Source organism: Diabrotica virgifera, chromosome 4 (assembly GCF_917563875.1).
Source record: "Diabrotica virgifera virgifera chromosome 4, PGI_DIABVI_V3a".
Taxonomy (NCBI): Eukaryota; Metazoa; Arthropoda; class Insecta; order Coleoptera; family Chrysomelidae; genus Diabrotica; species Diabrotica virgifera.
Genome location: NC_065446.1, coordinates 155,329,720 through 155,347,453, shown reverse-complemented (window position 1 = coordinate 155,347,453; position 17,734 = coordinate 155,329,720). Strand labels below are relative to the sequence as shown.

The 17,734-nt window shown below is 32.8% G+C and overlaps 1 protein-coding gene across 2 annotated transcripts in view; it reads right to left on the bottom strand.

Annotated features, from left to right (window-relative positions):
* LOC126883967 (G-protein coupled receptor Mth-like) overlaps positions 1-17,734 on the bottom strand; it is a 230,582-nt gene that overhangs the window by 92,016 nt on the left and 120,832 nt on the right. For both annotated transcript variants that reach the window (XM_050649735.1, XM_050649736.1), the window contains exon 4: positions 8,115-8,285. In XM_050649735.1, coding sequence (XP_050505692.1) covers positions 8,115-8,285 — 171 coding nt within the window. The remainder of the gene's footprint in view (positions 1-8,114; positions 8,286-17,734) is intronic.

The window sequence follows — 17,734 nt, the reverse complement described above, 5'->3', positions numbered from 1 at the left end:
ACAGCTTTTGAAATACTAATTTTAAAAATGTATAATACTTTAATCCTTTTTGAGATCGTACTTTGAGACGTAATTTCGGTCGAACTCTTTTTAAACGCATTTATTTTTTTCGAATTCTGAGGAAACTAATAATTATTTTTGAAAAATTGAAACGCAGAATGAAAGATTAGAATATTAACGAGGGCTGCCAGTCCCTTAGAATAAACAAAAAGTTTCTTTTGAATGATATATTTGAAATTAAAAATCACACTAAATTTTCTCTGTTTTTCACCACTGTGACTTATTAAAATTAACATTATAGAAGTTCTCAGGGACTTTGGACCATCGAGAATACTGTAATATTTCATTCTGCGTTTAAATTTTTCAAAAATATTCATTAGTTTTTTAAGGATTCGAAAAAAATGATTGCATTTAGAAAGAATTCGACTGAAATTTTGCGTCTACGCTCTCAAACAGGATTAAAGGATTATACATTTTTGAAATCAGTATTTTAAGAGCTTTTAAATGAGGTGTCACATGATGTACTTTCCCGTTTAAAAAAATCAAAGTTATGGCTGTCACCTGAAGAGGAATCACGTAAAGTTCGAAACGTTGATGCTATAATATACTATGGTTAGTTTAAAAATCGACCTGTCCGAGCGTTTTGCTTATATTCTTAAAATAAACAAGTTAACAGGGGGGGGGCAACACTTATTCCACCGCACTGTATACTATGGTGTGTAAACTACAAGTTAGTCCAAAAATTGTCCTTGAAATTTAAAAACTTAAAAATAATTGAGCTTTGAAAAAATCCGGTTCAAGGTACAAGCCCCTTCCCTAAATTAAAGAAGAACCGGGCAGATATTATTTCAGATTTTTTGGATCATTCTAAACAAAAAAGGTCTTTTATAATTATTTTCATAACTTGATCGTTTTTGAGTTATAAACAATTTAATGAATATAGAACGAAAGATGACTATTTTCAAGGCACAAAAATATCATTTTTGAAAGTACGAAGTATCTATCAGTTCTTGAAATATTTTGGACGTATCTCATTTTAAAACATTAGTTTTTAGTTGTTAATGCCCGTCTTCCCATAAGAAACCTTCCTCATTAACAATTAAAAAATATATTTTAAAATAAAACATGGCAAACAATCATATCGGGACCTGATAGAAGATGGTTTGAAATTGAATTTAGATACTTGATGATTACAAAAATAATATTTTTACTGGTGTTTTTGAGCCTTAAAACTCGTCATTTCTCGTTCTTTTTTTCAGTTTTAAATTGATTATAACTCAAAAACGATCAACTTAAGAAAAAAAATTACAGCAACCTTTTTTGTTTAGAATGATCCAAAAAATCTAGAATAATATCTGCATGGGTCAATAATTTTTTTTTAATTTATAAAAAAAATCATGATTTTATTATTAATTAATAATTGTAGTCAGAACAAAATTAGATCGGGCACATGTTTTTTATAATTGTTAATAAATAGGCTATTGATTATATTCAAAATAAGATAGCTAAAAGGAACTACAACGTTAACGGGGTTTTATTATTTTATATGGTCAATGGACATCTATATATGAAAAAACCGTGGAGTGCTACCATTTAAAGGGGTGCGTTTTTGAGAAATGGGTGAATTAGTTCTATGCACTTTTGGTACAAACATATCTACATAAAAATTGTTCCTGGTTAAATTTCCTATCTAAATATAACTTTTTAAAGTCAAAGATACTTTTTTGTACAAAAATATATTCAAAAGAAAAAGCACAAAGAAACCCAAAAGAAAGGCATTTTGTTTTTTGTCCCATAACTTTTGTCAACGTGGATATAGGTATATACATTGCTTCACAGAAAAAAAACTTACATATTTTCTCTTTAAAATGATGTTTGGTATAGGTCATTAGGATTTACGGTTTTCGAAATATGATTTTTCAAAATTCGCCACTCACAGCAATTTTGGGCAATTTTCCTTGTTATTTCGCAAATATTGTTCTGTCTCTTTTTTCTATGTAACTTTAGGTATAAGCAATGATACACGTAATAGGAATAGAAATCAATTACCTTTAAAATGGCCTACTGTATAACGTTGTACGACTTTTTTTTAAAGAGATTATGGTTTTTCAAGGTTTTATACTTTTAACGATTTTTTATAATATTATATAAAAATAAAATAAAATTATTATATACATATAGTATTATATATTATATAATACCTAATATAAAAAAATATTATTTTTTACATTTTTACGATTATTTTTGAAATTCCTCATTATAACTTTTTTTTTTCTTGTACATGAATATAATATCTATATATTGCGCAACAAAGAGGGCTTACTTTCTGTTCTTTAAAATAGTGTATCATCTATATTTAAATATATAATGGAAACCGAGCGATTCTTTGATATTTTTTTACCTGTATTATTTAAAATTATTTCTTTTACAAAATTTACATAAACATTAGTTTTAAAAAACATCACTTTAGTTAAAATTATTTAAACGTTGACATTTAAAAATTTTTTAAAATCAAAGTCCATCTCTTCGTTAGCATTAGCTTCAATATCTTCCTCTGACACCTCAGTTATCTAGTTCCCACAATTAGTACCCATGCACATGCAACCTTTGCAGAATATTGAACAACTAATTCCTATCTTCCTACAACCGCAGTTTGTTGTACATCCTTTGGTACATTTACATGCTATTTTTTCAAGCAAAGCTTATGGTGCAGGAGCTTTGACAGTAAATATTAGAATTAATCCATATTTTGAAGTTTGCCCGGCCGAGTCAAGTGGATCCAAAGTATTACCTATAAAAAATAAGATTCAATCATAACACACAATCACATAAAAAAGTTATAATAAGGAATTTAAAAAATAATCCTAAAATCAAAAATCGCTGCAAGTACTTATTACAATTTGAAAAAGCATATCTTATTCAAAAATAACCCTAGAATTTTTTATAATACACCATTTTAAAGTAAACAGAATAAGCTTTCTTTTTTATTATATAATATATACCATATAGAAAAAAAAGTTATAATGGGAAATTTAAAAAATAATAGTAAAAAATTTAAAAACTCATTAAAAGTATAAAGTCTTGAAAAACATAACCTCTTTAAAAGAAGTCGTACAACATTAATATAGTAGACCATTTTAAAGGTAATTGATTTCTATTCCTCTTACATGTACCATTGCATATACCTAAAGTTACGTAGAAAAAAGTTACAGACCAATATTTGCGAAATAACAAGGAAAATTGCCCAAAATTGCTGTGAGTGGCGAACTTTGAAAAATCATATTTCGAAAACTGTAAATCCTAATGATCTCTACCAAACATCATTTTAAAAATAAAATATGTAAGTTTTTTTTCTGTAAAGCAATGTCTATACCTATATCCCCGTGGACAAAAGTTATGGGACAAAAAACAAAATTTATTTCTTTTGGGTTCCTTCGTGCTTTTTCTTTTGAATATATTTTTGTACAAAAAAGTATCTTTGACTTTAAAAAGTTATATTTAGATAGGAAATTTAACCAGGAACAATTTTTATGTAGACGTATTTGTACCAAAAGTGCATATAACTCACTCTAATGTAACCTGTGCCCAGGGACTAATTCACCCATTTCTCAAAAACGCACCCCTTTAAATGGTAGCACTCCGCGGTTTTTTCATATATAGAGATTCATTGACCATATGAAATAATAAAACCCCGTTAACTTTGTAGTTCCTTTCTATAGTACATAATCAATAGCCTAAAAATTACATATTATATTATCCAAAAATTTTTATCCAATAAACAGCTCGGTGCCGATTAACCTTGATATCGGATCCTCCACTGTAACAGGAAAATGTAAAATGCAAATTTTAATTGTCATAAACTACTCTTTATCTTTCTTAAGTTTTCAGTTTCATTTTTATTTAATATACAGGGTGTAACAAAAATACAGGTCATAAGTTGTACCACATAATCTGGGACCAAAAATATTTTGATTAAACCTAACTTACCTTAGTACAAATGTGCACATAAAAAAATTACAGCTCTTTGAAATTACAAAATGAAAATTGATTTTTCCAATATATCGAAAACTATTCGAGATTTTTTATTGAAAATGGACATGTGGTATTCTCATGGCAGGAAAATCTTAAAAAAAATTATAGTGAAATTTGTGGACCCCATAAAAATTTTATGGGGGTTTTGTTCCCTCAAACCTCCCCAAACTTTTGCGTACGTTCCAGTTAAATTAATATTGTGATACCACTAGTTAAACACAATGTTTTTAAAACTTTTTTGCCTCTTAGTACTTTTTCGTAAAGCCAGTTTCTATCGAGATATTTTGAATATTTTTCAAATCCACCACATTTTTGTATATGGTTACGTATGACTATAGATGGTAATAATGAAAATTTACATTGTTAGGTATGATTTGAACCAATTTAAAAAAGATTCCTTATCGAAAAAATAGTAGGAGGCAAAAAAGTTTTAGAAACACTGTGTTTAACTACTGGTACCACAATAATAGTTTAATTGGAATGTATACAACTATTTGGGGGGTTTAAAGAAACAAAACTCCCATAAAGTTTATATGTAAACATGTTAAAAAAGAAGCTACATCTCAATAAAAACTAGATTATCGAAAAAATACTAAGAGGCAAAAAAGTTTTAAAAATATTGTGTTTATCTAATGGTACCACAATAATAATTTAATTGAAACGTACTCAAAAGTTTGGGGGGGGGGGGGGGGTTTAAGGGAACAAAACCTCCACAAAATTGTTATGCGGTGCACAAATTTCACTATAATTTTTTTAAAGATTTTCCTGCCATGTGAATGCCACTTGTCCATTTTAAATAAAAAATCTCTAAGAGTTTTCGATATATGGAAAAAAATGGAATTTCATTTTGTAACTGCAAAGGGCTGTACCTTTATTTATCTGCACATTTTTACTAAGGTAAGTTAGGTTAAATCTATTTATTTTTAGTCTCAGAATATGTGATTTAATTTATGACCTGCATTTTTGTTACACCCTTTATAATCTTAAGTGAATATTATGAATATTATAAATATTAAAAGGCCGAAGTTTTATTTCCGGAGAACTAAACACTTCTATTTGGACCCGATTCTGGTAACTCCTGTATTCGTGCTTTCTAACACTTACAAAGCAAACGAAAGATGAATTAAAGAAGTCTAGGGGAAATCTAAAATTTGCATTTCACTACCTGTATATTGGTCAAGGTAAAAATTGCAACGAATTCTTGGGCCCTATAGGTACTCAGATTGCGGTAAACTAATATAAAATGAAAATAAGTGACATTTTTTATTTCAATTCGTTCAGAGAGGACCATCAACCCCTTACGTACGTTTCTCTTCCGTACTAGGGATCATCGTATAGGTATACATATATGGTTGACTCTAAACGAAAAGAGAAATAATTTGTCTCCCAATGCCAAATTCAAACAAATAATTCGATACGGACGCTGTAGAGAGAGCTACTTAAAAAAGTTCCAAGCTTTATTTCCGGAGAAATAAACACTTTTATTGGGACCAGATTCTGGTAACTCCTGTATTCGTGCTTTCTAATACTTACAAAGCAAACGAATGATAAATTAAAGAAGACAAGGAAAATCTAAAATTTGCATTTCACTACCTGTCTATTCATCAAGGTAAACATTGCAACGATTTCTTCTATTTTAAGATTGGTTGGATATTTTACCTTGATGAATCGACTGGTAAAGAAGTGCAAATTTTAAATTTCTCCTAGTCATCGGTCTTTTGATTTGCAAGTATTAAAAAGCACGAATACGATGCATTGAAAACATCACACAAGCACGATGTGTTTATAGCTTTGTTTAACAACAAAAAAAAATAATTTTTAGCAATGGAAATAATAAAAACCGATAGAATTTGACTTGAACTTTCAAATGCGGTAAGCAGAATTGTTATTTTATTTTTTAATCAAAAGTTATTCGGGTTCAAAAATTGCAATTTTTCGATTTTTTTAAAGTTCAACCGCTAGGTCTGGATCCCGCGTATGAAAAAAAGTTGATTAATAGCAAGCTGAAAATTTGTTAATAGCTTAAGGGTGTCTAGTCGGACAAACTTTGATATATGGGAACACTGGAACAGGGGCAGTTTTAATTGTGGAACAGGTTAAAAATTTGGAACGGTCAGACCACGTAAACGGTACATTTATTTTGTCTGACAGAACAGAGTTAAAACTCTCCGAACAGAGATTAAACTCTCATGCAAAAATCAGACTGATATTTATCACCTGTGATAATTCCTGTCATTCGACATATTCTACATGTTCCACTCATTAAAACGCCCATTTGATGATAAATAGCAGTCTGATTTTTGCATGAGAGTTTAATCTTTGTTCGGAGAGTTTAAATCTGTTCTGTCGGACAAAATACATGTGCCGTTTTCGTGGACTGACCGTTCCAAATTTTTAACCTGTTCCACAATTAAAACTTCCCCTGTTCCAGTGTTCCCATATATCAAAGTTTGTCCGACTAGACACCCTAAAGCTTTTAACAAATGTTCAGCTTGCTATTAATCAACTTTTTTTTCATACGCGGGATTCAGACCTACGCGTTTGTCTCGAAAACTATGCATTCTACGAAAAAATTTGCAAGAGAATTTTTTGCTTAGAATGACCCAAAAAATAGTAGAAAAAAATGTGTTCCTCAAGTTCTTTGCTTATAACAATCTTATCGACATCCGGATCAACTATTACCCAAAAAGTTCGTGTTCTACGGGTCAAAATACATAAAAAAAACTTGGGTAAGTACATATGAATAAAGGAGGCCGTTGTACCCCACTGGCGACAGGACTAAACGTCCGTATCGAATTATTTGTTAAAAGCTTTTTGTTATTTCGGCATTGGGAGAAAAATTTATTTGTCTTTTCATCCAGAACACACCATATACAGGGTGTCCCATAATTAAATGGACATTAGCTAATGGGTGATAGAAGACATCAAAATATTAAGATTTAACCAAAATCGCTTAAATAAAATACGGCTCCTTACTGAGTTACAGGGTGTTTTATTTAAAAATTTTAAAAACTATTTTTGCTCAGTATTTTAAAACTATTCGACGTTTTTTTTCATAGTTGGCAGAAAATGTAGCTATTATACATTCTATGAAACTATGATAAATAAACGTTTCTGGCTACTACCAGTGGCGTACGACAGGGGACAGCGAATGGTTGATCATTCCCAAATTCTACGCCACTAGCGGAATTGCCATTTTACCACAATTTTTCTATTCTCCAATACTCTCTATGTAAATAACGTACTCCTCACTCGTAACGATAAAGTCAATAGTTTTCGAGATATTTGAAGTTAAACATGTAACGGCACAGTTATTTTAAGTAATGTATTGAGCCGCTTCATTTTTAATTTCAAATATTTCTAAAACTAATGAATTTATCGTTAAGAATGAATAATACACTCTTCAGTCTTAATGATAAAATCATTAGTTTTCGAGATATTTGTAGTTTAAAATTAAGCGGCACAATATATTAATCGAAATATCCGTGCCGTTAGATGTTTAACTTCAAATATCTCGAAAACTAATGACTTTATCGTTACGAGTAAAGAGTACGTTATTTACATAAAGAGTATTGGAGAATCGAAAAATTTCGCTAAAATGTCAATTCCGCCAGTGGCGTAGAATTTGGGAAGGATCAACCATTCGATGTCCACTGTCGTACGCCACTGGTAGTAGCCAGAAACGTTTATTTATCATAATTTCATAGGGTGTATAATACCTACACTTTCTGCCAAGTATGAAGAGGATACGTCGAAGAGTTTTAAAATACTAAGAAAAAATAGTTTTTAAATTTTTAAATAAAACACCCTGTAACTCAGTAAGGAGCCATATTTTATTTAAGCGATTTTAGTTAAATCTTAATATTTTGATGTCTTCTATCACCCATTAGCTAATGTCCAATTAATTATGGGACACCCTCTATAGGTACCTCTCCGATGATCCCTAATGAGGGTGAAATGTACGTAAGGGTTTGGTGGTCCTCTCTGAACCAAATAAAGTATAAATGTCTCTCATTTTCATTATAATATAAATATTGTTGCGTCTCAATAGAGTATGTGTAAAATTTTTGACTCAAACTTACCAATAATATTGCAACCAGTATGGACCTTCTGAAGCAAAATCAAACAGAAAAAGGTAACGCACATTGAAATTGAATATCCCACGAAACATTTTTTATGCACGTCTTTTACTTTTAGTAGAAATATATAGATTCCTGCTGAGAAAAAGTAACAGGCTGTAGAAATAATAAGACCTAAAACACAAATAATAATAAATTTACAAATATTATACAAGTATTTTAAATACTAGGTTGTTCAATAAGTCTTGCGGTTCGATAAGAAAAACATAAGTTTATGATTTGAAATATACTTTATTATTCAGTAATATATACTTCGTCTAATTTACTAACCGTTGCACGTCATCCGCGTCATAGCCTATGACGTCGCATGATACCAACACGAAATATTTGGCGGTAGGTGTTTTTTTTAGAATGATTTTGCCGAGTACACTGGAATTACAGCCACTAGACATATTTTATTATATACGCGTAGAAATAATATTTGAAGATTTCTATTAATGTTAACCTAAAAAATACACAATAATATGTTTCATTTAATTTGTATAAATAAATTTGTATAAAGCGTTTTTATGAAGCACATTTGTTTGGAACACACCGTAACTGTAATCGAACGAAGGTGACATTTTATAATAAATTGGTAACATTTATTTGGCAGTTGCGGTGATGACTCTTCATATTTGTTTATATTTTTTACTGTAAGTATCTGTTCTATTATATTTACTGTTTTTATTATTTACTTTACTATAAAAGATCCTCTACTATAAAAACATAAATTTCACCTAATTTTATCACGACTTGAAATAATCGAGGTATCTGACAACTGTTTTGGTTGTTTTTGTAGACATATACAAAGAAACCTATCGGCTTCTCCCAAGAGTTCGGAGCCGTTTTTTAATATTTATTAACAATGCAGTGCAAAAACTCTTGCACTGCAAATCTTAAATGATTATAACTTAATTCTTGTTCTTTATTTCTTAAGTTTTTATTTATTTGCATTGAATATTAATTTGTTTTGTTGCATAATCCATGTTTACAATAATTATGTGATCTATTTGATTTAAAATGGATTCAGGATTTTTTTATACTTCGGCAACTATGTCAACTTAGATTTCTGGCGTAGATAATGACGTGCAGCGATAAGTAAATTAGACGGACTGTAGTGTCCCTGAACATCAATACACTTGTTCCAACGAGATTCCAATTCATAAATTCCATCCCTGAAGGGAGGATCTGGAAGGGCTGGAAAATACGCTTCCATAGCTGATATGTACTAATGATTTCATGAAAAAGCTCTTTCTACGCATAATTTTTTTTGAAGTTCTACTTCTTTAGGCGCGATTGGGAGTGAATTTTTATAATTCTGCGCGCATGCGGACACAGACAGTATGGGGTTTGTTGCTAAATCTTTAAAATTGTGAATGTATCAGCCCAAAAAAGGTATGGAAAGAATATATTAGTGTTTTTAGTAAATATATGTATTATGATTTTTGTGTCTTTGGATTTGTCTTCCTCAGGAGTAAGATAATACGTATTATTAAAACATTTTTACATTTATACTTCACTTCGTCTATTTTTTACCGTGATTTGTCATAATGTCCGAGAAACCGTATAAACAGTGAGGTCGTGGAGTCGTGGGTCATTGATTCGACTACAGATCGTGAGGTCCCGGGTTAAAATGCGCAGAATTGCTGTCTTTTTTTAATTTTTGGATTTTTGGAAAGTGGTAAGTATTAAAATTAGTTTAATATAAACATAAACTGTTTAAAAGTATTTTATTTCGTTGAAATCATATAATAGAAGTATAACTTCTTACGTGCGTACAAAGTACACACACATTCTTTTTTTTTATGTATTGAAACAAACCGAATTCGCTAGGAGCCAAATCTGATTAATACTGTGGATGCTCCAATAATTCGAACTTTAATTTTATTAATGGATTTTAGCAATCGGAAAAATGTTCATATTATGACACTGCATTGTCTCGATGAAAAAGACTTTTTTTCTTTTGCAGACCGGGTCATTTTTCATGATTTTTTTCCTTCAGCTGTTCTTAAAGGTTACATTAATATCCAAAATTTATTGTTTTATCAGTTTGCCAGTAATCCACAAAAAAATTCGTCTCACATCCCAAAAATTGATGCTAAAACCTTGGCCGATTTATGAACACAAACTCGTTTCGGAGCAGAAAAACCAGGTTCTACCACACTTTAGCCTCTTAGGATTTTGATTTAGGATCATGGTGATGTACCAAGTCTAATCCATAGTGATGAATTGACGAACAAAATCTATTTTATCCTTTCGAAAACGCTCTACATGTTGCTGAGAAAGTCGCAATCGAATGTGTTTGTGTTACATTGTTAGCGAATTCGGCACCTATTGTGAACACAGCTTGTTGAAACCCAATACTTCAGCCAACATATTGATAACACTGCCAAATAAGATGCCTCTGGATTCTACTAAATCACTTTCAGTCACTCGACGAGTTTTCAATACCATATCCTGTATTTTTTCTACGATTTCTGTCGTTGTTGCTGTTTTTGGACGTCCTCAACGTGGATCGTATTCAAGGCTTGTACTATTCAAAGCTTGTACATGCCCATGGGCAGAGGGAGGCCGTACTCCCCCTTGCTTTCGGGTGCTTTATGATATATGGTTATCCAAAGTATACAAAATATAATGTGCAATATCTTCACGTCTGGCCTCCCCTAAAAATTTTTATATGGACACCCGTTGAGTTGTACTACTACGTTTAAACTTAGCAACTCATCCTTCTACTACACACATGTCCAAAAGTTTGGAATACTTACAAATAATATATCTACGCCTATGGTGGTTTAAAAACTGTTGTTGATATTCATTTTAGAGCGTTTTTACATGAAAATGATAAAAACTTTGAATCGTTTTTGTATCATTTTGCCCATTTTGATCACATTCAACTGATTAGCGTATTTACACATTATTTCAGTCTGTTTAAATTTGAATTGAGCCGTTTAAAAATGCCTAGAAACGTGATATCTCACTTTGACAGATCTAGGGTAATTGCTTTGTTACAACAGGGCTTTAGTCAAAGTGATATCGCGAATATTGTTGATGTTACTCAGCGTGCTGTATCTAAAATTTAAAAAAATTCCAAGAGACAAATGACGTCAAGAATCATACCAGAAGTGGTAGAAGTCGATGTACAACAGCAGCACAAGATTGGCAGATAACATTGGTAGCTCGAAGAAATCGTCTGGAATCAACAAGTGGTATATCCAGAGAAATTTCTAGGCTGCAAGGACTGAATATTTCAAGGCAAACAATAACACGCCGACTAAATGCGGTAAATTTGTATCGTAGAAGGCCCTTACATGTTCCTAAACTAACCTACCAACACAAAATAGTAAGGTTGCAATGGGCTAGAGAAATGGTGCAATATGGTCCTAACTGGAATAACGTGATGTTCTCTGATGAATCAAAAATTCGCTTGGTATCTGATTCGCGAAGAACACTGGTTTAGAGGGCCCCAGGACGACAAGCCCGACTAGAAACAGCCCAACCGCGTGTCCCGTTTGAAGGTGGCAGTATTATGGTTTGGGGTGGTATTATGAGTGGTACACGGACGCCACTGCTGGATCTAGAGAGAAGTGTCACTGGTGCTGTGTACATCGAGGAAGATTTAAATCCTGTCGTACGTCTATTCTGAGGGGCAGTAGGTGATGAATTTGTGTCTATGCATGACAACGCACCTCCTCATCGAACAGCAGTAGTACAAAATTTTCTGGAAGAAGAAGGAATATCTACATTACAGTCGCCCTCGAATTCCCCCGATATGAACGTTATTGATCATGCTTGGCACATTCTCAAAACACGCATCAAAAAGCGAAACAATCCCCCTATTACACTTCGCGAACTAAAAGATGCTGCTCGTGAAGAATGGGAGAGAATTCCGCAAGCCCAGCTTGACCAGTCATGCCCAGCATGCCCAGCATGCCAAATCGCCTACAGGCATGCATACATGCCAATGGAGGAAATACTAATTATTAGTTTTATTGAAAATTATTTTTTTTTTACTAATTTATCTTTAAATATAAGTTGTACTTTGTAAGTTTTTCACTCCAAGAGAATAAATATTTTTTTGCATATCGTTTATCTGGTTTTGAGATTTATTTAGTATTGTTAAGAATTGAAACAAAATGGTGTTTAACTATTCAGAAAAGTTTATATGTAAAAATCAATAAAAAGACGAAATATTCCAATATTCCAAACTTTTGGACATATGTGTATAATAATTGAAGGCGAAGAGTCTTTATACACACTAAACATTTGTTCATAAATTTCCTTTGCTTTTAAACCTTCCCAAAATAAAAATTAAATTACTGCAGGATACTTGATTATTTCCATTGTGAAAAATACTCTGACAAACCGATACTAAATGGCTTCTAAACAAAGAACGAATTGACAGATTGAAATGAAATTTCACATACTTTCATATAAAGAGTGTACCACCATAACAAAAAATTAGGCTAGTAGCAACGGTCTCTCTTATCGAATCGCAAAACTTATTGAACAACCTAGTAGGTACATACAGTGGATTCCAAACCCCTTTTTCAGTGCGTCATTAATTTCAACGTCATATAGGATTTTAAGAATGTCACAAATCATTACAGGACATTTTAGTTAAATCTGACAGTTGCCAGAATATTTATATTTATACGCTCTGAGCTTCGCTGGTGTCGCTCCTAGCGGATTACTAATTCAAATTTCACCGGAAATTTTAAAATGTATTATTTAATTGTTATCACTTAATATTTACAACGCAAAAAAATAATTAAATTGTAATCGATTTTTTTAAGATTTTGCTAATCATTTTGACGTTCTATTGATAAAATATGAATTTCTTACTTCGGATGCTTTCACAATTATCGTGTAGATGGCGCTAAGATTAATAGATTAATTTATAATTACATATTACGGAACATTAAAAAAACTTAAATTCAGTATTTAAAACGTAAGTATATTTAAGGTAAAAATATATACCACAGCTTTGACCAACTAATATTTTTTATAATTATTGTTTTTAATTTTAATTTTCAATTAATCACTTTGACATTTATGTCAAATTTCCCGTAAACGTTTACAGACTTGTCACTATAGACCTGTAAGGATCTGCGAAAAAACGTCTATTTTTGGATGTGAGAGTGGCATTCGGATTTTTGCAGATAAAGTTAGGTGACACCTTTAGTAATAATAATTGAATTATGCTCCTTCTCAAATATGCCCGGAACATTAATAAAAAAAATTAAAGTATTTAAAAATTTGGAAAAACATCGATTTTTTTCTGCTTTCTTTGCTTATAACTTTAAAACGATTCGTTTTGGAACCAAGTCGTACAGAAATAAAACAAAGATAATTGAATTTTGCATGATATACGACTGGTAAAAAATGTCTTAAGGTTCTGCAATATAGCAATAAATACAAAATAAGGGGGCAACATAAGTCTGTTGTTATTCAATATTTTTTAACCACTTTGGTGGCTCTTAGAACCTTAGTAATTCGCTTAGGAAATTATTTGTAACATACTTAAATCGTGTACCAAATTTCATTAAAATCGACCTAATAAATTTTGCATAATAAATTTGCAATCTAAATGTTTTTAAAAAAGTTCAAATTTTTTAAAATCTTTCTGAACAAAAAGTGGACCATTTAGAAGTTGGCTAATTTTTTTACATATAAAGAGATGCTCTACCTAACTAATACACTTTACAGAATTAAAATCGGATTATTTAAAGGGCCCCAGCAATGTTTTAAATTTATAAACAATTTTTTGGCTTATAAACAAATAGCTTTATTTAATAATAAAAAAGTTAATTTTTAGCAATGCAAATAATTAAAACCGGTATAATTTGACTTAAACTTTCAAATGCTGTCAGCAGAATTGCTATTTAATTTTTAATCAAACGTTATTCGCGTTCAAAAATTGCAATTTCTCGGTTTTTTGAAAGTTCCACCGCGTTTGTTTCGAAAACTATGCATCCTACGAAAAAACTTGTAGGAACATTTTTTTCTTAGAATTACCCAAGAAATACAAAAAAAATGTTTTATTTTGCGAAAAATCGATGATATGTAATTCCTCAAATTCTTTGTTTATAACAATCTTATCGACATCCGGATCAACTGTTACCCAAAAAATTCTTGTTCTACGGGTCAAAATACATAAAAAAAACTTGGGTAAGTCCATCTAAATAAAGGAGCCCGTCCGTAGCACCCCGTCCTGGCCACAGCATTAATTTGTTTATAAGCCAAAAAATTGTTTTTAACTTTAAAACATTGCTGAGGCTGCTTAAATAATCCGATTTCAATTCTGTAAAGTGCATTAGATAGGCGAAGTATTTTTTTATATGTAAAAATATTTACAAATCTTTGTATGTGATAGTTTTTGTTGTGCAAGATTTTGAAAAATTTTAATTAAAAAAAAAAGTTTAGATTGCAAAATTATTATGCCAAATCTAGTAAGTCAATTTTAATGAATTATAATGTACGGTTTTAGCACATTACAAAAATTTTCTAAGCGAATTAGGAAGGTTCCAAGTGTAACCTAAGTGATGGAAAATCATTGAATAAGGACAGGCTTGTTTTGCCCCCTTATTTTATATTTATTGCTATTTTGAAGCAAGGGTGATAAATTAAGACATTTTTAACCAATCGCATCTGATATAAAATTTAATTATCTTTGTTTTATTCGTATACGACTTTGTTCTAAAATGAATAGTTTTTAAGTTATAACTAAAAATTAAAAAAAAAACGAAATTTTTTGAAATTTTTAAATATTTTATTTCTTTTTATTAATGTTCCGGGCATATTTCAGGAGGAGCATAAATCAATTATTATTAACGAAGTTATCACCTAACTTTATCCGCAAAAAACTGAATGTAACCTCTCACATCCACCTAAAACAGATCCTTACTGGTCTACTACTTTTTTTTTTGGGTGGTGAGAATCTTCAAAAGACCCTCTGGGAAGGTGTCCCAGGTGTGTCGGATTCAGTCCGGCACGCTTCACCGCGGGCCGAGGCCGCCTACCGACTAAACTCACCCCCTCTTTCTCCAGCCGGCGGGTCTGGAACCGTACTTAGCGTGCATATCTGACCCGCCGACCTTACTCTTAACTCCCCTCTGGCACTCTTCGCGTGCATTCCATGAGTTTGGCGGCCTCCTAGCCTCCTCCCCGCAAGAGCCTCACGCCAGACCGGCCGGTGAAGCGACCGTCCAGCGCAACCCTCCCGCGGGTAGGGCGACCGGGATGCCCCCTCACGATGGAACTAGCAAAACAGAACCAGTTGGTAATTACGAGCAACGCCAAACATTCTTACTTTCATCAATGCATTCATTCAATACACACATACATTAAAAATCTCAGACTTAAAACAAGGAGGCAGTTGGCGTAGGTTGGATGTAAAAGGTCCTCCCCCGCCAGCTGCCCCAGGACAGACACGGGTAGAACAAGGAAAACATAAATCAAAACAGAAACAAAACGAGAAACACAAGAGGCACTCAGCCTGAGTAGAAGGTAAAAGTCCCCTACTGAATGCCTCTTGAGACATGCACCACAGTTAAATAAGATTATAATAAAAACGGTAAAATATTATATAAATAAAATTGATAAATAAATAAATAGATCGATAAAACATAATAAATAATATAAAATAAGGGCAGTCAGCGTAGATTGGATGTAAAGGTTCCTCCCCCGCTGACTGCCTTGCATGACACAAACACGTTAAAAAATGAATAAAAAATAAATAATGACGATTGGTCATCCCGCTTGCAGACGCCTCTCTTTTTCCTCTTTGTGCTTGATTGTCTTGGTGACAAAAGCAATGATCAGGTCGAAGTCTCTCTTGCTGTCGATAGCTTTTTCGATTAGCTCATGAGGCTCGCCTAGAGGGGATCCCAGCCCCAGATGCAGCTCGGTACGCCCTGCGTGATATGCAGGGCACTCAAACACAACATGCTGCGCGTCATCCACCACTCCACAGTCGGGACATAGATCGTCCCCGGTCTTTCCTATACGATAGGTAAATTTCCTAAACGATCCATGTCCCGTCAAGAATTGTGTGAAGTAATAGTTGACGCGCCGATGCCGGCAATCGTACCATCTCACCATATCCGGAATCAGGGATTTTGTCCAGGCTGCCTTCTCGACTTCGGCTGTCCATTCCCTCTGCCACATCTGTAGACTTCTCGTCCTTTCCTGTGGTCCTGAACCTATTGCCTCCTTGCACTTCGGCTGTCCATTCCCTCTGCCACATCTGTAGACTTCTCGTCCTTTCCTGTGGTCCTGAACCTATTGCCTCCTTGCCCCTTTGGTACATTCGGACTCTTTCTCCGGCCAGGATGTGCACCGGTACAGCACCAGCCACCACCTGTAAGGCAATGGTTGATACGGTTCTGTACGCGCTGCACACCCTGATCAGAGGTTTTCTCTGGGCCCTAAGAAGCATGTCTTTGTACTTCCTCATTCCAAGGACCTCGTGCCACACTGGGGCCCCGTATAAAACTATAGATAGGATTGATTGTAGCATCACCATTCTTTTCTGGGATCCTGGACCCCCTATATTTGGCATCAACTTGTTTAGTGTGGAGGTCCTTTTTTCTGCCTTCCGACATGCTTCCTGTACGTGTTGTCCGAATACTGGTCTACTACTGGCGCTCGCGCATAGACCTGGATCCCGCATACTAAACCAAAAAAAATTTTATGAATAGCAAGCTGAAAATTTGTTAATAGCTTAGCGGAGTCTAATCGGACAAACTTTGATGTACGGGAACACTGGAACAGGGGAAGTTTTAATTGTGGACCAGGTTATAGGTTTCGAAAGTCATACTACGAAAACGTCCCTTGCATTTTGTCGGACATAACTTCCAATTGATTTGTTACCGTTTAATTAAACTTTCATGCAAAAATTAGACTGCTATTTATCACCAACAAAATTCCTGTCATTTGTCATGTTCTACGTGTCGGACTTATCAAATGCCTAACATTTGTTGGACAAAAATTTTTTCATATAATATAAAGTTTGCTCTTGAATAAAGCTAAAAACAACCTGCTAGTTTTCACAATCATAAACTTGTCAGCATGACAAATTTCACAATTAAAATTATGTTCCACAATTAAAAAGGCATCAAAGTTTGTCCGACTAGACACCGTTAAGTTATTAAGTAATTTTCAGCTTGTTATTAAAAAAAAATTGTATCTACGCGAGATCCAGGTTTTTCAATATCTATACAAATATTTGCCAGAATATTAATATTTAAAATATTTTCTCTACAACCATGTTAAAAATGCAATTTTTAGCACTCCATACGAGCGTTAAAAATGCTACTTTAAGGCACTAGTGCTTTAAAAATTTTAAGGCACTGCAGTTCGTATTGACCGTATAGGCAATTTTGACGTAATGTCAAAAAGATATAAAAATGGAATGTCAGTCAAGTTCAAGTAAAAGCTTTTGTAGATATTGTCCTGTAATTACGTTTGTAGAAAAAATATTGTATGGTATGCGTGTTAAAAAGTACGTTTTTAAGGCACTCATGTGAATTGCAGAACTCGCTTTCGCTCATTTCGCTCATTTCGCAAACTTTCACATGCGT